The 22724-nt window shown below is 40.0% G+C and overlaps 1 protein-coding gene across 1 annotated transcript in view; it reads left to right on the forward strand.

Annotated features, from left to right (window-relative positions):
- EFCAB6 (EF-hand calcium binding domain 6) overlaps nt 1-22724 on the forward strand; it is a 244799-nt gene that overhangs the window by 117905 nt on the left and 104170 nt on the right. The window contains exons 14-18 of the mRNA XM_012757712.3: nt 1868-2035; nt 5996-6055; nt 6167-6327; nt 12740-12910; nt 14455-14623. Of these exons, the coding sequence (XP_012613166.2) occupies nt 1868-2035; nt 5996-6055; nt 6167-6327; nt 12740-12910; nt 14455-14623 (729 nt within the window). The remainder of the gene's footprint in view (nt 1-1867; nt 2036-5995; nt 6056-6166; nt 6328-12739; nt 12911-14454; nt 14624-22724) is intronic.

Consider the following 22724-nt stretch of genomic DNA (forward strand, 5'->3'; position numbering starts at 1 on the left):
ATCAGAATTCATCAAAATTAATTTTTATGCTTCAAAAGATGCCATTAAGAAAGTGGAAACACACACCACAGACTGGGAAAAAATATACACAAATCATATATCTGGTAAAGGACTTGTGTCTAGAATATACAAGAACTTTTATAACTCAATAGGCAGATAACCCAGTTTTTTAAATGGGCAAAAGATACATTTCACCAAAGAAGATACATGAATGGCCAATAAGCACATTAAAAGATGCTTGACATTATTAGTCATTAGAGAAACACAAATAAAAACTACCATAAAACATTGCTATTTGTATCTTCAAAAAAAAAAAAAAAACCATGAGATACTACTTCTCACCCACTAGGATGACCATAATCAAAAAGATAGGTAATCATAAGTGTTGGCAAGGATGTAGAGATACTGGAACTCCCATACACTGCTAGTGGAAATGTAGAATGGTACAGCCACTGTGGAAAACAGTGTGGCAGTTTCTTAAAAAAGTAAATGTAATTTGTCATAGGACCCAGAAATTCCACTCCTAGCTATTTGCCCAAGAGAAATAAAAACACATATCCACACAAAGACTTGTGTGCAAATGTTCAGAAAACATTATTCATAATTTCCAAACTGGAAATGATCCAAGAGTTCATCAACTTGTGAAAAAATGAACAAAATCTGGCATATCTGTACAATGTAACACTAATCAGGAATAAAGAAGAAAAAAATACTGATACATGCTCCAACATGGATGACCCTCAGAAACACTAGCCTAAGTGAAAGAAGCCAGATATGGGAAATAATATATTTATTATATTATTCTATTTATATAAGCTATCCAGGCAAATATATAGAGACAGAAAATGGAGTAGTTGCCTTAGTCTAGGGCTAGAAATGGGGAGTGACTGCAAATGTGCATGAGATTTCTTTAGGGGGTGCTGAAAATGTTCTAGAATTAGACAGTGGTGACGGTTACACAATGCTATAAATTTATTTAAAATTATTTTTTAAATTGTCAGTGATTCCTGTTTAGACATTTAAAAAATTATCACTCCCAAACCTAAAAGTAAGCATGACTATATCCCCTAAAGTACTGAATTTACCCTCAAGATAACCTTATATCCTTTCAGATTTTGGACCCCAAAGTAATAGTTGACATTTGTATATTGCTTTATCACTTAATAAATCCTTTTGTCACATTAATATTCACAATGTCTCTCTTTGAGATCGGGTTTCTTTATTTCCCCTGTCTTTCCAGTAAACAGTATCTCTTGATTTTGATACTCAATTTACTTATTGATAATTTTTTATTCTGGGGGAAGAAATTTGCCTTACAGTATTTTGCTCACAATATGTTTTCTTTATGCAGCATGGCTGAAATTTTTCTTGCTAAGTAATTGTCCATTTATGTAATTGATGAGGTTGATGGTAGTGAAAATAAGCATAATTTATTCTTAGTAAGTTGTCAAGTTGTAATTGAGCTGCTGGGAAGTTTTGTGCCCCATGTGGCTGAACTACCCAGCACACAGGTGGGGCTGGGGAGGGAGGGACTGTCCAAGCCAGCCGTCCAAGCCCCTGGGGCAGGGGATCAGGCTGTGCCTGAGAAATGGGCCCCATTCGTCACTCTGGGGCCATCTCCTGCCAATGCCCTGGTAGAGAACATTGTCGGTACTGCACTTGGAAAGTTCTAGCAATCCCTCCCATCCTCCCACCCCTGCTCTTGGCACATGTATTATACATAATGATCAATTGAAGTATGTGTGTTTTAAATCATAATTGTATTTTGCCAAAGCTCGTCCTTTATTACATGATGCTAAATATACATAATGCTTCCCCTTCCTTTTTCTTTTTTAAAATTCCCTTCTGTATACATTCTCATGCTCAGGAAACTCATGGACAGATAACAGGGGAAGAATTGCGACATATTCTAAATAGCATGGTTGTAAAATTAAGCGATTCAGAATTCAAAGAGCTAATGCAAACTCTCGACCCTGGGGGCACTGGAATGATCAAGGTCTCCATGTTTGTTGATCTGCTTGATGAGAATCCAAAGGTGAGTTTTGAACAAATTCATGTTTGGTTTTCTCTTTATGGCGGGAACTTAATTATTTTCAGTAAAATAAGAGATGCAGGTGAAATATGCTTTAAATAAGTTAATGACCATATTTTTCAACTGAATTAATTTTCATTTTAAGTAAGAGTTAAGTGTTTGAGAGTTGGTTGATTTTAACTTTTAGTTTCTAAATCTTATCAAAGGATGATATTTTATATTTCTAAAAACCTGTTTCTGAATGAAAGCCCTTTTATGGACATGATGTAACTTCTTTTTTTTTTTTTTTTTTGAGATGGAGTCTCACTTTGTTGCCCAGGCTAGAGTGAGTGCCATGGCGGCAGCCTAGCTCACAGCAACCTCAGACTCCTGGGCTCAAGCGATCCTCCTGCCTCAGCCTCCCAAGTAGCTGGGACTACAGGCATGCGCCACCATGCCCGGCTAATTTTTTCTGTATGTATTAGTTGGCCAATTAATTTTCTTTCTATTTATAGTAGAGACGGGGTCTCGCTCTTGCTCAGGCTGGTTTCGAACTCCTGACCTCGAGCAATCCACCTGCCTTGGCCTCCCAGAGTGCTAGGATTACAGGCGTGAGCCACCACGCCCGGCTGATGTAACTTCTTTTCACAGCACTTTGACAGCACTTCTCTTACAACTGTGTCTTAAAAGGAGTGTTTGTAAATGACTACTCTGGTTCTCATTCATATTTTTAGAGTTTTGTACCCTATGTTGGTTCATCTCTTTAAAAAATAAGCGTTCATTGATTGCCTCTAGTGACTAATATTTGCCTGTAATATTTCTTTCTTTTGACTGAAAAGTTGATTTTATTATTAGAAATGCTTCTATAACTTTAATAGCTATTAGCATCAAAACATTTTAAGAACTTTAAAAAATCAGATTAATTTCAGATAACACATGCAATAGGCTTTAACAGATTCTTGGTGAAATGTTTGTTAAAGACATCTTTTAACAGATAGAAATTAGCTTTTAATTTTTAGATTTATGAAGTTGACATACCTATGAATCAAAATCAAACTAGTAATATCAAGAGGTGCACTATTCCCCAAAAATAATGTTTCTATTGAATGGATCGGAACAGGGGTGCCTTGCTTTGGGGATTGCTTTAAGATAGTTTAAATGAATCCAGCTGCGTTCTATTCCGATGGCTCCTGTGTAAAAGGCAATTGATTCGTCACCAATTATTCATTCCCACCTATTGTGGTTTTGCCTCATGTTCTTATGGAAAGTTGGGGCATACTTTTTTGTTTAAAATGGAGCAAGTTATTGGAGTGAAAAGGTCATATTTAAATTACCTTCTCTTGGTACATCTAGAAATTTTCTACCAACAATTTGGAGGTAATTTTAATAGACCATATTACATAATTCATTCAAGTGTTTTATGATTATACAAGTAATAGACATTCATTGTGATATATTTAGAAACTATCCAAAACTACAAATGTGAAAATAATGATAAAAATCCTAAATCCAAACACCCAGAGACACCCATTGTTAAAATTTTGACAAATTTCTTTCTACTTTTTGCGTGTGTAGTGTATGCACATATTTTTTAACATGGTCGAACTCATTATTTGTAAGATTTCGTATTCCATTTTTTCGAACTTCACATTATATGATAAACATTTCTCCCACATCACCATACCATTCAAAACTCATCATAGACATAATTTTCAGTGGTACCTAGGAGTGTTCTGTGCATGTACTTACCATTGGAGCATTTAGGTGCTTTGTTTACTTTCACTATGAACGATAATACTGTGGTGGACAGCTTTGTGCAGAGATCTTCATTCACATGTGTATATTTCCTTAGAACAGATTCATAGAAGTGGAAATACTGGGCCACACAGTATGGGCATTTTATGGTTCTGGGCATATATATAATTCCTTTTCAATAGGAAAGGTCTAATGATCCATTTTGCTAGAAAATGGGTGGGAATAGGCTGACAAGTAAAATGTTAGTTGTGCCACATACCTGTCCCATGTAGGTGGATGGGTATGTGAACCTGTGTACCCAGCCAGTGTTTGTGACATATGGAAGCCTGAACATGTGCCTGACTCAATTTACTGCTAGTGCTTCAGAGTGAGATCAAGCCCAGTACCAGGCATAGAGGCCATCAGCTGGGCTGGGAGCGTGCCTTCAACTCCCTGCCTCCATCTCATATTGGTTACTGGGGCAAATCTCTTTAAAATTCATTTTTTCATCTGTAAAACAAGGTTGATAATAGTATCACCTTGTAGGGTTGTTATAGAAATTTAACAGGATAATGCACATAAAATGTTTGGAATCTTTTTTCTTTAAAAACAAAATATAGACATGTAAGCAGTCTGTTCTCCACATGGCAAGCAATGTGATCTTTGCTTACTATAAATCAGATCATGTCTGCCTCCATGCTTAAACTGCTACAGTGGCTTTTGAGGACTCGTGGGATAAAACAGGACTTCCTAACATGGTTGATGAGGTGCCCACGTGGTTCAGCCCTGCCGCCTCATGGGAGGTCCATCTTCTAGTTCCTTTGCTCCCAGGCCCAGCCTACCCTGCAGTCACTGCCTCAATTTCCTTCTTGCTTCTCTCACCTATGGTGGCATCTCCAGAGCACAATGCACCCAACACCCAAGCAGGGACGCTCCCCGAGGTCTCTGGGGAAGTCATACCTTCCAGTTACTGACCTCACTAGCACCCCAAGCTGTTGCAACCAGAGCCACATTTGTGGCCTGCTAGAGTCCTGTCCCCACAAAGACAGAGGCCTCTCTGTTGCCACTGCCCATTGCACCGCAGGGCAGGCCAGGGCCAGGCACGCTGTCACACAAATGAATCAACATGAATGAATGAGTTGGAAAAATTAGAAAACACAGACATGCAAATGGAAGAAAATAAAAACCACAAAACCACTAATTCTAACACCAAGGGGTTGTTATTGTTACACTTTGTTGTATATTCTTCCAAACTTATAAAAATATACACATATACTTTTTAAAAAACAGCTTTATTGAGGTATAATGGATATACAAAAACCGGTACATATTTAATCTATATACTTTGATGAGTTTGGATACATACTTTTGTATATTGTATCTATTTTATTTAAAAGAGAGATCATATAATATAATTAATTTCTTATTAGCTTATCATTTATTAACATGTTATTAATATTTAATGCCAATAAAAGTTCTGCTATATAATTTTAAAAGATATTTTAAATTTTAAAAGCTATTCTCTCTTGTTATAATCTAGATATTTATTTTTTTGTTTGCCTATTTTTACAAATTTGCTACAGTGAATATTTTGGTATCTGCTTTTTTGTATCACTCTGATTATTTCTTTAGTATAAATTTCTAGAAATGGAATTATTGGGTCAAAGAATATGTGTTTTATTTTATTAATAATTTTTAAAGAGGAATATATATATAAAGTAAAAAATGCAAAAGGTGCAAAAGGGAATACAGTGAAAGGAAGTTTCCTTGTGCCCTGCTCCCTAGCCACCCAGTTCTCCTGCCCAGTGGCTGTCGTCACCCTAGAGTCTATAAATTATCAAATTCTCCAATATTATCCAAGTGAGACAAAATACCTTCCAGAAAGCTAGATCAATTTACATCCCCACCATTTCTGAAACCCCTTCCAGTGCAGGCAGTTTGCTTATTTTTCTTTTTTGCCATTCTGATAGGCAAAAATGCCATCTGGTTATTCTTTTATTTGCATTTATTTAATTTATAGGTGATGGTTCTTTTCATGTTTATTGTACTTTTTATTTTTAAATAAATGCAGGCTAAGTGTTATTATCCCCATTTTCAGGTGAGTGTTGGAGGGTAGACTCACTCATTCACAGTCTCAAAGCTATTGGCTAATCATGGGCAGCACTGGGATTCAAGTCCAGGTCCATGTGCCTCCAAAGCTCCTACTGCCTTTTGTGATTTTTATTTATATACCTTCTCTTTCCCGATTAGATGAGGAAGATATCACCCTGTACAGACACCAAGACCCCTCTCCACCTGGCATGGGATTCAGTAAGTGACATTTGCTTTCTCTTTGTGGATGCCTTCCTTTATGGTCCAAGGGTGAGATCACACTAGGTTACAAATGTACAGCTTAGTAAATGTGTTTGTTTTTTATGTTAGGTAGAAGAAGTTGTTCATGATGCAATTATTAGGAGTCTACAAGCTTTTTATAACATGCTGCAATCATATGACCTTGGAGACACAGGGCTCATTGGTCGAAGTAATTTCAGGAGACTCATGAACATATTCTGCCCAGTTTTAACAAACGAATACTTCCTAAAGTAAGTTTTTGGTAACAAAATTAATTTATGTCATATTTATCATCAAGTCTGTTTCATAATTCTAAACCTTTTTCTATGTATTGTTGTAATATTATTAGATAATATTGATAATAGCAGCTATTTATTGAATCCTTACTAAGTGCTGGACATGTGAGGTAGCTAGTATTATTTCTTTCTACGGATAAAAAAACCAAGGCCTGGTGAAGTTGAGTATCCACTCCAAGTCACACGGTGGGAAGGGAGGCCTGCGTTCCAGGACTCTGTGGTCTTTACTGTTTTCTTATTTTACAAGCAAATATCTTTATTTTTAAGTACTATCTTTTAAAATATTGTTCAAAATCCAAAGATTTCATCTCAACTCTTACTGAATTTACAAAGCTCTTTTGTTTTAGTTGCTACAGTTAAATATGTTGAGTTCTGCTGGTCAGAGCATTATTATCAAGAGGTTTTTTTTGTTTAACATGTAAAATATTGATAATTGAACAATTTAATTATATACAATCAACTAAGTACTGTCAGTTTTACATAATGAAACTATTATATAAGGGTAGACCAGTCATGGTTAAGACAGAGCATAGTTCTAGACATTTCATTTCCAGGCCGAGAAATTCCACAGCCGGGCCACAGCTGATTGGCGCTACCTGCTCACCTCTCCCACCGTCACCCCCTGCAGTGGGGACAGAGGGAGGAGACCTGTGCTCTCAGTAGTTACACTGCTTTACCTCCTCGGCTGGGGTTGGTCATCCCATAGCAGTGGCTTGATTTCTATTTTCCTATCACCTTAGTTTCAAACTTCATTGGAGGTAGACGAGCCTAAGCCAGAAGGGGAGAAGAGATGAGGCCGCTCTGGCTCTCTTCCCTGGCGAGTTTCACCACTCACAAGTCTCCCCTTGGGGCACAGAGCCTGGCTGCATCTCTCTCTGCAGATGACCTTGAGGACCTACCACTCAGAACCCCATGGGTCTGCAGAGGATGTGCCTTCCTTATCACCACCTCAGTGTCTCTCAGACTTGCTCTCGCAGAACTGAGACCTGGACGGCCCTAGAGGTTGTCTGGTTCAATGTTTCCCAAAGTGAGGGTAGTGATTTAGGCAGTTTTCTCTGGGGGCATCAACTGGAATCACAGAGAAGAATGTCATTTTAATTCTCTTCTGGTTCTTCTGATAGAAATGTGAAAAATCTTACTTACTGATTTTGTTTACATTACATTGATTTTAGGTGAGTGAAACACAAGTTGATCTACTGGCAGTTATAGGCCATTTGCTTCTCCTTTCTGTGAACATTCATGCTCCCAACTTTCTTTTTAAATGGCTGGGTTTTGTAAGAGGAGAAGGATTTACTAGCAGAGGAGGGTGAGGCAAAAGCTTCACTGGTCAGGAGTGGCTTGGTGTGTCTGGCTTGGACATTTGTATTTTATCCAATTCTTATTGAATGTTTGCAGAAAGATCAGTTTGCTAGCATGTGGAAGAAACACTGAAATGGGGAAAAACAGGTGACTGCAAGTCAAGAGAGAGGGCTCTAGAGAGAATACAGATAAGAGACAGTACAGGCCTGTGCTGAGGCAGTGGCCAGGTGGGGAAAGGAACGAGGCCACGTGGCGCATCCCTGTTGGTGGGGCTTCGGCCACTCTTGGCCTTTGTGTGTGCTCATGGGTAAGAGAGGGGCCTGGTGTCGGCTGAGCAAGTCGTGTATTCCATCACTTAGCCTTTCGTTCGGGGAATGTTAGGGCCTGCGTACATACGTGGGCTGTCCCTTGGCAGTAGGCTCCCATGAGCCCTTTATTTCCAGGGAGGTCTAGTGTGTGGGGAGGAGATGCAGACAAACCCAGGAAGGCATTTAAGTGCCACAGCAGCTGTGTGCTCAGTGCCTCCACAGGATGTCCTGGGGCGGTGGCACAGAATGCAGGGAAGCTTCCTGGGGACGTGATTCCTGAGTCTGGAGAAGAGGAGGAAGGGCATTTCAGGACATGGAACTCCAGGGGAAAGGCCCAGAGGGCTGGGGGACTGGCAAGTCATGTGGGACAGCTGGAGGAAGAAGTTTTGTTGGGACAGGCAGGACCTGGCAGGAATGACTGGGGCACTGATTCTCTACCAGCACCTTGGAATCATCTGGAGAGCTGTGAAAAATCCCAATGTCTGTGTCCTGTCCCCAGGCTGGGCCAGCACTGTGATGTTGAAGTCCCCACTTGGCTCTGATATTCAGCCATGATTGAGAAGCACAGGTGAGGGACCCGGGGCCTCTGAAGTGGCTTTAGGTGGGATCTGGTGACAAGTTCAGATTTGGACCTTGCAGAGATCACTCTGACTCCATGTGCAGCGTGGATTATAATGGGAGAAAGGGAAGTGAGAGGTACTTGCAACAGGTAATGGCAGTGGCCCCACAGAGTGGGTGACTGCAAGGTGACGGGTTTGGGAAGTAGGATGACAAGACTTGGTGATTCTGGATGTGGAGGGTAGTAGAAGAGGAAGAGAAGAGGAAGAGGTAGAAAAGGAAGGACTTGCAAGGGACCATCAGGGACTGCTCGGGCCATCAAGTGAGAGACAGGGCCACTCTCGAGTTAGGAAACACAGAAGGAGTGAGCCAGTTGGGGAGAGTCCCTGCAGGAAGATGGACTCAGAGAGGAGTCTGGGCTGCAGATAAAGATTATGGAGTTTTCATTTTATAGACAGTTTGTTCATTTGTTCAACAAGCATTGTCTGGGGGCAAATGGTTGATCCTCTGAGACGAAGAGGCCGTGCGTAGGACCTGGCAGAACCAGTGACCTGGCTTGTCCAGTCAGCAAAGGAGGCTGAGAAGTAAGCGGCTGCCAGGAAAGTGGGGATAGAAATTGCTCCACTGGAGGCTAAGGGAGGATGAAGTCTCAAATAGAAGGAAGGCAGCGATACTTTTAAGGAGTGTGGAGAGTGCAGTGTCAAGAAAAGGACCCATGTGTGTCACTGACATGCTGTGTACTTGTGTGTCGGCGTGGGAGGAAGCTGATGGAAAGCAGAGAGAGGAGAATGGAGATGGAACCTGGATGGGGGGTGGGAGGCTGTGAATGGGGTCCTCTGCTCTGTTAGTGTGGGGGGAGCCCAGGTCATCAGCCGAGAGTGGAGCCCGGGTGGAATAGGGAGGTCGAGAGATTGATAAAGGTTGGAACAACTTCCAGTGGGCAAGGGACTCACTTGGAATCTCTGTTTCCTTTTCCTTAAAATGAAAGATGTTGCCCAAACTTCAGGCATTCATGTTCTACATTTGTACGTTTTATTTTCTTTATATCAACTCCTATTTTTCTAATTTTCTAATTTCTAATTTCCCCTTTAAAATTGTTTTAAATTGTTAGTAATTTTTAAAAGAAAACTTTTCTCGCCACCATACACGTAAAATAGACAGTACTCATTGCTGGCTAGAAGTGGAAAAATTGGTACTCTTAGGTGGGCTGGTCGGGGCTTAAAGGATGACGGCCCTTCAGAAGCCTGTTTGGTGTAACAACGGCCTCCCCTTTGTCTCTGTCACTCTTGCAGGAACACATGTCATGGCCACACTTGGAGGTTCGGAGTGGTCTTGGAGGACACCTGGCTGGACTTGCCAGTGTCATGCATTGGGGTTGGTGAGAAGGAACCAAGGATGACTCTTAGTTTCTGGCTTGAGCAACTGGGCACTCAGGCTTGTCACTAAGAAAGGGAGAGTGGGAGAGGAACGGTTTCAGGAGTGAAAACCAGAAGTTCCACTTTGGGTGCATTAACTTGGAGAGATTATTGGTGCCATGTCACCGCATGGAGTGGGTGGTCACTCTGTCCACCCCCAGCCCCCAAAGTTACTCTCTGCCCTGCCACAGAGCTGCATTTTCCCCGGCTCTGATCTTTTGTTTGTGTTTACCATCTGTGTCACTCACCAAGGTGTAAGGGGCAGGGACTTGGTCTGTCTCTCTCACCCCTGACGCTCCAATACCTAGGGGTGGATCAGTGCCCAGGACTTGGTCCTGCGTGATGGAGAGAGCAGATGAAGGAAGGAAGGAAGATATCTAGTGGACTGGTCATGTAGGCAACTGGGAATTTGATGTGGAAATCTCTCCAATCCATTCTCCAACACTTAGCCACACTTCATCTGTTGAGACTACAAATCTGATCATGTCAAAACTCTGCTTAAAACACTTTGCCATTAGGAAACAAACCATCTGGATACTTTAAATACAGAGTGGCTTCCTGGGCCCTCCATCATTCTCTTACCTCTCGGTGAGCTCAGGCTCTGCAGCCAGACTGCCGGGGTTCAAATCACACTTCAGACCTGAATTAGCTGGGAACTGGGCAAGTGACTTAACCCTATGAGCCTGTATTTCCTCATCCAAATATTCCTTCTTAGGGTTGTGGTGAGGATCAATTGAGGTAGTATGTACTTCTATGCTCCTAAAACTTACAGAGGACCTTGATGAGAGTTTTTATCATGTGGAATATGTCATTATTTACCATATTAGAAATTAAAACTGAGACATTTAAAAAGTGTTAATGCAGAACATGAGTGTACTTGTGCTTCCAGTTAGGCTTGGAAAAAACTCTGGCATTTCAAAATAATGTTTTATTGGATGATAATGAGATTACAGAAATGATAGCAGGTATAACTGAAGGTCACCAGTAAAGAAGCCAGTAGATCAGCTTTAAGAAACAATGGTGATATAGCACCTCTTGTATATTCCTAGATAGAGCTGGGGCCCATTCTCCTAAGTGAAGTATCTCAAGAATGGAAAAACCAGCACCATATGTACTCACCAGCAAATTGGTATTAACAGATCAACACCCAAGTGGACATACTGGAGTAACATTTATCGGGTGTCGGGAGGGTGGGAGGGGAGTGGAGGGGATGGGTATATACAAACACAATGAGTGAGATGTGCAACATTTGGGGGATGGACACACTTGAAGATCTTACTCAAGGGGGGAGGAGGGCATGGGCAATATATGTAACCTTAACACTTGTACCCCCATAATACGCTAAAAAAAAAAAAAAAAAAAGAAGCCAGTAGAAATGCTGTGAAGAAACTGAGTTAATCTCTGAAAACCTAGTCCTAGTTCCTCACTTGTACCCTAAACCTACCACCTTAGCAATGTTAGAAAACACAGACTACACAAGGATATGTTCCATTAGTGGTCAGAGCAAGGACATGATCACACACGTGTTGCCTCTGGAAGCTCCTCTGTATGTATGTGGGAGAATCAGTGTGGAAAAGATAAATAACACTGTGGGGCTAATATGAAGACAGTTTTGGCCTTGCTGCTGCCCTGGCAGTGTCCTCAGACCGACTTTGTGGGCCTCTGCCTGCAGCCAGATAGTTCTTCAGTCACAGAGCTCATGTTCAAACCCGGGAGGCCAATCTCAGGGCTATGCCCATAACTGCTATCTCTGTTGCCTTGCAGATTTTAATGAATACGTAAAATTTCATTTAGATACTCAGACTTTGCCAAATTTGCAAGAAAAAGCATGTACAACTTTTATAATTAGAAAAATATTAACAGACAAAATGTTGGAAAGAAATTACTGTGACATATTAGTGGTTACTTACATTTTGCTAAAGTATTTGCATATGCTAAAATTCCAATATAAGCTCTTACACAATTCCATACCAACATTTCTAATTTTAAAAATTCTCTTTTTTAACATTTATTGTATCTTGTGTGTGTGTGTGTGTTTAACGTCCATTTAGTCAAAACATTTATTGTATCTCCATTGTGGTATACTTTATATAATAAGCTGCACGTATTTAAATGATACAATGTGATGAAATTCATCATGTGTCTATAGGACCATCACAAGTGGATATCAAAAATTTTCATCACCCCAAAAAGCTTCCTCGTGCCCTTTTGCAACTCATAGCTCCCTCCTCCAACCCACGTGTAACCACTGACCTGCTCTCTTTGGTTGTAGATTACATTGCATTTTCTAGGACTTTATATAAATGGAAGCACACAATAGGTTCTCTTTTGTGTCTGGCTTTATTCACTAAGCATAATGATTTTGAGATTAATTCGTATTGTTATGTATATCAACAACTCGTTCCTTTTCGTTGCTGTATAGTATTCCATTGTATAGTTTTTACCATAGTTTGTGTATCCATTCATCTTTTGATACTAATAGATATGTGGTTTGTTTCCAGTTTGCGGCTATTACAAATAAATCTGTCTATATTGTATAACTCCTTGTATAGACATACATTTTTATTTCTCTCGGGTAAATGCCTAGGACCAGAACAGCTGGTTCCTGTGGTAATTGTAATTCAGTTGTCAAACTGTCTCCCAAAGCGGTTGCACCATCTTCCACCCCCACGAGCAGTGGATGAGAGCTGTAGTTACCTTCGTGCATCTTCACCAACACTTGATAGTGTCAGTCTTTTTAATTTTAGTCATTCTAATGGGTGTGTTCTAATTATTTTTAAAACTCAGACTCTGCAGTAAGTTTCAAGATGATGCTTCAGGAAGAATCCATTACAGGAAACTTTTGGCAAGCATAGGAATTAATGGCCCACCTGTTGTCTCTCCAGTTCTTACTCCAAAGGATCAGCTAAGTGAACGTTTTCAAAAAGTGAAAGAGCAGCAGCCAGACCTTTCTGAGAGGTAAAATGAAAGCACATACCACACTGTCTATCACGGACTAGTTTGACTAAATGAATACTTAAATATTTGTTGACTAAATGGGTGTTTTAATACCTTATTATTTAAATAAGAAAGATGGCCCACTATACATACAGTCATCAGAGTCAGAGGATTTTAGAGCAAACAGAGATCTTAGGAATAAATCTATTTGTTAATTTTAGAGACGAAAGCACTGATGTCTTAGAGGTTTGGGGACTTGTATCACAAACTTAGTGGCTGGCCTGGGTCAAGAATCCAGGGCTCTCAACTCTCAGAGACACTGGTCTGCAACTCGACTCTTACATACCTGCATTCACATTTATTCTTTTCTAGAAACTTACATTCCTTACCACAATTTAATATTTATTGCAACACACACCCATTAAACCAGTTAGCGTTTTCTAATATGAATGATAGAAATATTAAAATGATTGCCAAATTGAATTGTAACAATAAAACATACTTAGTAAATCTATAAAAAATTGGACTGATGAATATTCTAGCTCTTCTTCATTTAAAAATATAGCTTTAGTCTAATGAAAAGATATTATTTTAATTTGCTCGCTCATAGCTTGTAATAAATCCATAATGAAAAGTAAAATGTAGGACTATTCACAGACTTCACTTTGTCATACCCCTTTAAAAAAGTTCTCAAGTATAGAGAGCAATGGGAATATTTTAATGATATGATAATGAAATTTGAATATCTGTGCTTTTCAGTAGTAGCGCTTTATAAATGGGCAGAAAGAGGGTATTTTAAGAGAAAGGTTAAATATTGTGTGATAAGATATGTCTGCTTCCTAAAACTGGTGAAAGAAGCAGTGGTGATTAAGCATTTCATAAAATGTAGGCTTTCCTGGAGAGCTCTTAAAAAGAGAAGCAGCAGGGAAGGAATAGATGTCCATTCTCCACGACTATTTGGTGGCCATTTTTCTTCCCCTCCGATAAAAGGGGCCCAGAGACTTCTAGAGAGCTGAGGAAATAATTATCCCCAAACACCTACACACACCCCTACAACCGTGCTCACATTTATAGCACATACAATTTGTATTTCATAAATCAAGTTGATTTCATAAATCACCTTGGAATAACTGTGGATTTCTCTTCCTTTCCATGAATGTTTGATGACTCCCTCGATCTAGTTACCACAAAATGGCCTATTTCTTTAATTTAAAGCTTTCTAATGGGCTCTGACTTTAAATTTTCCCACTTCACAAAAATATCTTTTTTCATCCATGTGTGCCTGGTCTCCCACCACCTTCAGCCAGCTCAAAGCACAGTGAAAATCTCAGCACAAGGACCATAGTATCCTCTCCAGCTCCCCACCTTGGCCTGCCGCCACAGTTGGTGGGACACAGTGCTGCTGACCTGCAGTGCTGGTCTTCAAGTCACTCCACCTTTCCAAGCATCTGTTTCCTCCCTTGTGAAACAGGGAGTGTGAACCTTATTGTCATGGGTTACATCGAAATTGGGTGCTCTGCATATGTCAATTGACGCTGGATCTAAATGCCTGCTTGTGATTTTAGAACCAAGCCCACAGAGGATAAAACCACCCCGACCAAGAATATGACCAAAGAAGAAGTTATCAAAAAACTCAAAAACTACATACAGCAGCAGGACCCAGCATTCAGAAAACGATTTCTTGACTTTGGCAGAGAACCTAATGGAAAAATCAACATGCACGAATTTAAGAAGGTAGGAGAATGGGTTTCTTGTGTGTTTCTTTCTTTTCCGAAGAAGTTTTCAGTTTTATTACACTAACATACTTTAAAGAATAATGGTTTATTCCAGGACAAAGCAGATCCATTTCTAGGCATCTTTGAACAATTTAAAAGAATTCTTTTGGCCAAAAATGGTCTTTGGCAAATTTCTTCAGAGAATAACTTCAATAGGGATGTGACCAGTTTTTGATATTTAAACTGTTAAAACAAAGCGTTCATTGATGCATTGTTTGGCGATCTCCTAATCCTGGCGCTGTGGAGGTGGGAATACGAAGCTGCCCAGGACTCCTGCCTGCTGGCGAAGAGTTCTTGTGATGCTGTGATAACAGAGCTGTGGTTTGTTCCTCTAGAAAGTATAAAAAAAAGGAAGAAAGAAAGTAATCTGGCAGTGAAGTATGGGAAGCTCAGTGCTGATTTGCATGTGCTTATGGGAACTAGTGCATTTCTGCCAGAAAAGGCTCAGCTTGAAGGGTTCTGCATAGACTTCTCAGGAATTAATTTAAATGATTGCTTAAAATTCCTATTATGATCCCTCTAGCTAATCATCTTCAGCTATTTTTAAGGAAAGCATTTCAGTTAATATGTAACAGTGTCCATGTGGACAAATTTAGAAGCAATGAAATATATTTCCAAGAAGAGAGTAATTACATTAGTAGCCACTATTGATCTAGTGCCGGCCCCTATGCCAGGCGCTGTAATAGGCTCTTTATGCTCTCATTGCTAAGTCTCAGGACAGCAGCGTCGTGGAGGATGGGCTGGAGGAGGGAGATGGGGTTGGGCAGCTATTCAAATGACCCAGACCTTCTCCCCTCCCCAAACAGGACAAAACAGAAAGATCTCAAGGGTCTGGTGTTCTGTGAACATAAGGGAATGGTGAAATAAAAGGTCAGGGATAGGAAATGAAGGTGGGGGATAAGAAATAGAGGAGTAAGGCAGAGGAAGAGTTCCCAGATTTCTGGTTTGGGGGACCAGGTGGTTGATAATTAGTCGTTGATGACTTTGATAAGACTTCAGTGGAGTGAGTGGTGATGTGGGAGCCGGGGCTGGAAGGTGAATAAGCACCATCTATTCCCTCCACCCTCCCTCCCCGCCCCCACAGGGCCCTCTGTCCTAGGTTTTATTTCACCCCAAGTTACCTGGCACCAGTGTCCTTGCCCCTAATGCCTAATAGTCTTGAACTAGCTAGGTGCTCAGCATTGATTCTTAGAGTCACAGGAGACTAAGAATCCCTATTCTGCCTCTGGTTTTTCAGAGTGGAAAGTGACTATCTTAGAGAAGAGGCAGGGGAGGGTGGCAAAACTGGGACAGACACACATGGCTGCTGACTTTGAGGGCAGCTCCTTACCTGGCCTGTCCTCTGCTCACCTGAGAACACCTTTAGGTCATCAGCTCAGCTGCAGGTTCTCCCATCTCACAGTCTTACTGTCGATAAGCCAGTGACTCCCGAGTTCATGTCTCATACCACCCTCCTGTGCCTCAGTTTCCTGGGTCCTGCTTCCTCTCTTCCACGTGGGCACACCTGGAGAGATGCCCATGTTCTCTCCAAGGCTGCTCTGCCAGCGTTCTTTCCATTCTCTGTCAGAGGCAACAACTTGTATTCCAGTTGCTCTGGGCCTCCTCTTACACCCACATCCAATTTATCAACAAAGCCTGTTGGCTCCCTTCCAGGTTGTTCCAGAGTAGATGACCCCTCCACTGCTTCCCTTCCCCTGCTTCCTCCCACTCGATTATCATAGCAGCCTTTTCACACCTCCCTGCTCCACCCTTCCTGTGCCACAGTTAATGCTCAACAGAGCAGCCAGGGTAGCCCCTTAACAGGATCCCTCCTGCTGGGAACCCGCAGATGGCTCTCTGTCTCACTCATGGTTTTGTGCTGTGGAAAGGATTTAGATCAGATGTAACTCAGGGCATCCAGAGCATAAGGGTTGGGGATGTCAGATTTCAGTGGCAAGGAAACCTTTGGAATGGACTTCTCTAGAGATCTTTAAGTATAATAGGCATTAGGATTATAATTCTGTAATGGCAGTAAGAGCAGTGATGATGATGATAATGGTTACCATCACTAAATAATGATGGTGGTGGTGGTCATAATGATACAGCTACCATGCATTGAGTTCTTCCAATATCCAGGCACTGCAGAAGTTGATTTGCATGTGTCATTTCTAATCCTCATGGGAACCCCATGAAGGGGTTATCTATAGAAGGGTAACCTTGAAGGGAATTGCCCTTCATGGTAATCTATAGATTACGTTGTACCACTTTCACAGATGAGGAGACCAAAGCTTAGTAGTTAAGATAGTGGTTCAGCACTGTTCAGCTGTTAAGCCATTCAGGAACTTGAATTCATTTTTTGTTTTATTTTGTTTTTTTGAGACAGAGTCTTGTGCTATTGCCCAGTATAGAGTGCAGAGGTGTCATCATTGTTCACTGTGACTTCAAACTCCTGGGCTCAAGTGATCCCCCTGCCTCAGCCTCTTAAGTAGCTGGGACTACAGATATGTGCCACCATGCCAACCAAGTTTTGTATTTTTTGTAAAGACGGGATCTCCCTGTGTTGCTCAGGCTCGTCTCCAACTCTTCGCCTCAAGTGATCCTCCCATCTCAGCCTCCCAAAGTGCTAGCATTATAGGTATGAGCCAGCAGGCTGGGCCTGGAACTTGGATTGGAATTAATACCTGTCTGTATCAGCCTTAGGCCTTTGCTGGTTGTAATTTTGGCCTTGTTAGGTATGATACAGGCTTGCTAGTTATAATACAGGCTAGTGGGGGTAATGAGGCCTTGCTGGGTATAATATGGCCTTGCTGGGTGTACTGCAGGCTTTTTGGGTGTAATATGGGCTAACTGGGTATAATACAGGCTTGCTGGGTGTAATGTGGGCTTGCTGGGTATGATACGGCCTTTGTTGGTGCAGGCTTATTGGATGTAATATAGGCTTGCCAGGTGTACTGTGGCCTTGCTCGGTGTAATATGGTCTTGCTGGGTTTACTGCAGCCTAGCTGAGTGTAATTCAGCCTTGTTAGTTATGCTGCAGGCTTGTTGGGTAATTGATGGCACATATTTTGAGGTTGTATCTGGCCTCAGAGTTTTGTGAGAAGGACATAATTTTAATAACAATGCCACTTAACTTCTTCCTATTATTTTGGTCATGGCTATACAATGTTCTTGCCCTGTATAGCATGTTAGTATACTGAATTGTTAACACAGTGTATTTGTGTATCTAAACATATCTAAACATGGAAAAGGGGCAGTATAAATATTATATGATAATCTTTTGGGACCACTGTGGTATATGCAGTCCATCATTGATTGAAATGTCATGTGGTATGTGACTACATGCCAGCTTATTAACTGTGTTATCACAATTTCTACATCCTTACCAATTTTCTGCCTGCTCTTTCTACTAGCTGTTGAGACTCCCACCTGATTGTGGGTTTATCTAGTGAGATCCTTTTTACTCTGCTGATTGTTGCATTATTTAGTTTGAAGCTAAATCATTTGGTACAAATAAATTTGGAATTGTTGAAACTTCCTGTGAATTTTCTCCTTTATCATTATGACATAACTCTCTAGATGCAGAGTAATGCCACTTGCCCTCAAGCCTGTTTTGTCAGGTAAGAATAATAATACAGTTACTTCAGCTTTATTTTGATTAGTGTTAGTGCGGTATATCCTTTTATATCTCTTCACTGTCGAAATATCTGGCTACTTACGTATAGCAAGTTTCATGTGGATAGCAGATAGATAATTATTTAAAAGATAAAGTCTGATAATCCTGATCTTCTACTTAAAGTATTTAGCCCATTCTATATTTATTTAATTACTGATATAGTTGGCTTTATATCTATCATCTTAGTGTTTTTTCTGTTTGACCCACTGTCTAATGTTTCTTTTTCTGTTTTTTCTTGCCTTATTTTAGACTACTTAAGTATTTCTATTATTTCATTTTCCCCTCTATTAGCTTGTGAGTTAGTATATTCTTATATCAGTCTTATGGAGGCTACACTAGAGATTGCAACATGCGTTCTTTGTTATTGTAGCCAAATATAAATTATTATATTCACCATTCCCTAATGATGCTAGATTTTTTAATAGTTTAATTTACTCTAATCTATCCCCTCCTCACTTTTGTGTTGTTGTCATGCATTTTAACTTTACATACATTTTAAATCCCACAGGCATTATTGTTATTTTGTATAGTAAATTATCTGTCATATGAATCTACATATTTATTCTTGTTGTCCTTTCTATCTTATATTTTGTGTTTATAGCTGGACTTATTTTTTATTTTTAACTAAAGACCTCCTTTTTGTACTTCTTTTAATGCAAATATACTGGTGACTAATTCTCCAAGTTTCCATAGTTTATTCATATTTCTTAGTTTTTTACCTACTTCTTTTTTCTGTCCCGATTGTATCCAGGAACCCACATTATTTTAGTCACCACATCTCCTTAGGCTTCTCTTGGCTGTGACAGTTTCTCAGACCTTCCTTGTTTTTGGTAACCTTGATGGTTTTGAGGATGACTGGTCAGATATTTTATAGAATGTCCCTCAATTGGGATTTGTCTGATATTTTTCTCATGAAGACTGGGTAGTGTGTTTTCGGAAGGAAGAGCACAGAGGTAGAGTGCCCTTTGTATCAAGGGTACCTACTATTAATATGACTTGTCACTACTGATGTTGAACCTGGTCACCTGGCTGAGATATAATTTGTCAGGCTTCTTCACTGTTAAGTCACTCTTTTTTTCCCTTTCTCTTTCTTTCCATACTTCACTGTTTGGAAGAAAATCGCTATGCACAGCCCACATGCAAGGAGTGGGGAGTTATAATGCTCCACCTCTTTAAAGGCAGAGAAACTCCATACATGATTTGAAATTCTTCACAGAAGATTGTCTCTTCTCCATTTCTTAATGTATTCGGTCAATTATTGATACTGATATGGACTCATGCCTCATTATCATTTAAGTATCTATATGATCTTTAATGATTTTTCCTTTGTCACTCCTGATGTTGATAATTTTTTATTATTTCTCTTTGTTTCTTGAATAGTCTAGCTAGAGATTGGTCACTTTCTTTAATCTTTGTATAAAACAAGCTGTGGTTTTATTGATTTCCTCTATGGTTTGTCCATATTCTATTTCACTTATTTCTGCTCTTTTCTTTATTACTTCTTTACTCCTATTTCTTTACTTGTACTTACATTAGGTTTAATTTACCTGACACACAAGGGGTTTTTCTTGGATACTTGGATACTTTCTTGGATACCTTGAGAACTTGGCAGGGCTCCTGGTGTTAAAAGCTGTGTGAATGTGCCCTCCCGCCCCAGAGATGGGGCCTACAGGACCCTGGCATTCTTAAGCTAATCCACACTCAGTCAGCAATTTGTCAAAATCACCACTTACTGTCCCAACCAGTTTATGGCTGCAGTGGCTTCGGTGCCAGGTAAGCTGACCCCAGCTGTGATTCTCTGTGTTCAGTGGTCTGTCCAATCCTATATTTCTCTGATGGCTCTAAGAAAAGTCATTGATTTTCAGTTTGTTTGGCTTTTTTCTTCTTGAAGGATGACTTCCAGGCCCTTTACACGTCAGAGCTGAAAGCAAAAATGCACCCTTACTTTAAAAAAATGTATTAGCTGGAAAAACATTCTAGGTTGGCAATGATTTTCTTCTGTTATTTTAAAGACATTCCATTGTCTTACGGCTTCCAGCAGTTTTGTTGATAAATCAACTATCAGTCTTATTGTTGCCCGTTTGAGTGTTATGTGTCCTTTTCTCTAGCAGCTTTTAAGATTTTTCTCTTTGTGGATTTCAGCAGTTTTACTATGATTTGTCTCGTATGGCTTTTCTTTTCCTGCTGGAGATCTCAGTTCTTTTTGAATCTGTAGATTGATGTGCTTAATAAGTTGGGAAAAATTCTCAGCCATCATCTCTTCTCCTTCTACTTATGCCCCATTCTCTCTACCCTTCTCGGACTCCAGCTGTGTGTGTGAGCCCTCTGCACAGTGTTCCACATGTCCCTCTCACTCTTGTGTACATTCTCCATCCTGTTTCTCTCCATGCTTCCGTCCCGGTACTTTCCACTGATCTAGTTAATCCTGTGTTCTGCTCTTTTCAATCTGTGGTTAATTTTATTCATATAGTTTTTAATTTTAGTATTGTATTTTACAGTTGGGGGATGTTTGTTAGATCATTTTTACATATTTCATATCTGTATTTTTTCTTTTGTTTCAATATATTATTATATTTTCTTAAGCATATTTATAGCTATTTAAAAATCTTTTTTTTATTACTTCCAGTATCTGATTTACCTGTGGATCTGTTTTTATTTTCTGTTTTTGGTTTTTTTCTTGATTTTGGGTCACATAGTCCTGTCTCTTGTCATGCCAGGTAGATTTTTATTGAATGTCAGATATTGCTTATTAAGAAACTTGAGAGGCTCTAGATTCTAGATAATGGGTCACCCTTTGCTTTTCTAGGCAAACAAAGTAGGGACTGATAACTTTAGTCCACTTAGGAAATGAGTGAATTTGAGCCCGGATTGCAATTTTGGCAAGGCTCTATTTGCTTTCTTTTCTTTCTTTCTTTCTTTCTTTCTTTCTTTCTTTCTTTCTTTCTTTCTTTCTTTCTTTCTTTCTTTCTTTCTTTCTTTCTCTTTTTCTTTTTCTTTATTTCTTTTTCTTTTTTTTTTTTTTTTTTTTTTTTTTACTATTTCTGTTTTTAGGGCAAAGCCCTCCAAAGTTTCTAACTCAGGGCTTGTGTTGTTCCCAGAGCCCTGTCCCCTGAGAGATCCTGAATTCTAATTCTTGTTGCCTCAGAACCACAAAGTGACCAAAAAATCTCTTCTACTTTTCAGAGGTTTTTTTGTCTTGATTCTGAGTCTTATGCCCTACATAGCTTATGAATTCAGCAAATATCTTGAGGGGAAAACTGGTCAAATGTTGGGCCCATTTTTGCTTCTCACTTCTCCTCACCAAGAATCCAGCCATTCAGGTGTCTTACTTACTCTCTCTCTCTTATGTTTCCTTTATAAACAAGGTCTTGCTCTGTTGCCCAGGCTGGAGTTCAGTGGCGTGATCATAGCTCACTGTAACCTTGAACTCCTGGCTCAAGCAATTCTCTCATCTCGGCCTCCTAAGTAGCTGGGAAAATAGATGCACACCACCATGCCCAGCTAATTTTTAGACTTTTTGTAGAGACAAGATCTGGCTATGTTGCTCAGGCTGGTCTCGAAATCGTAGCTCCACATGATCCTCCTGCCTCAGCCTCTCAAAGTGCTGGGATTACAAGCGTGAGCCACTGTGCCTGGCCCAGGTCTCTCATTTTGCTCTCCAGTCTCATAAGCCCATCACAAGATTTACTTGTCCCTCTGTCTGCTGGTAGTGGCCTTCTGCCTGGGCCATCTGCCCCAGTCCTAAACCCCTTGTCCTGTTCCCAGAATGGGTGAATGGCTCACTTTACTCAAGCTTCCTACTTCTCTCATATTTTTGTCCCTTTGGGTCCTGGTTGCCTCAGCAGCTCTCTAATAGATGTTTTAAACATATAGAATCTATAAAGAACTTAAGCAAATCAGCAAGAAAAAAAAATCAAACAACCCCATTAAAAAGTGGGCAAAAGACATGAACAGAAACTTTTCAAAAGAGGATAGACTAATGGCCCACAAACATATGAAAAAAATGCTCAACATCTCTAATCATCAGGGAAATGAAAATCAAAACCACAATGAGATATCACTTAAGTACAGTGAGAATGGCTTTTATCGAAAAGTCCCCAAACAACCCAATATTGGCATGGATATGAAGAGATAGGAACACTCATACACTACTGGCGGGATTGGAAACTAGTACAACCTCTATAGAAAGTATACTAGTATAGAGATACGTCAAGAACTAAAAGTAGAACTACCATTTAATCTAGCAATCCCACTACTGGGTATCTACCCAAAGGAAAAAAAAGACATCCAATAAAAAAGACACCTGCACTTGAATGTTTATAGCAGCATAATTTACAATTGCAGAGATATGGAAACAACCCAAGTGCCCATCATTACTTAAGTGGATTAATAAAATGTGGTATATGTA

The sequence above is a fragment of the Microcebus murinus genome, chromosome 10 (genome assembly GCF_040939455.1).
Source record: "Microcebus murinus isolate Inina chromosome 10, M.murinus_Inina_mat1.0, whole genome shotgun sequence".
NCBI classification, from domain to species: domain Eukaryota; kingdom Metazoa; phylum Chordata; class Mammalia; order Primates; family Cheirogaleidae; genus Microcebus; species Microcebus murinus.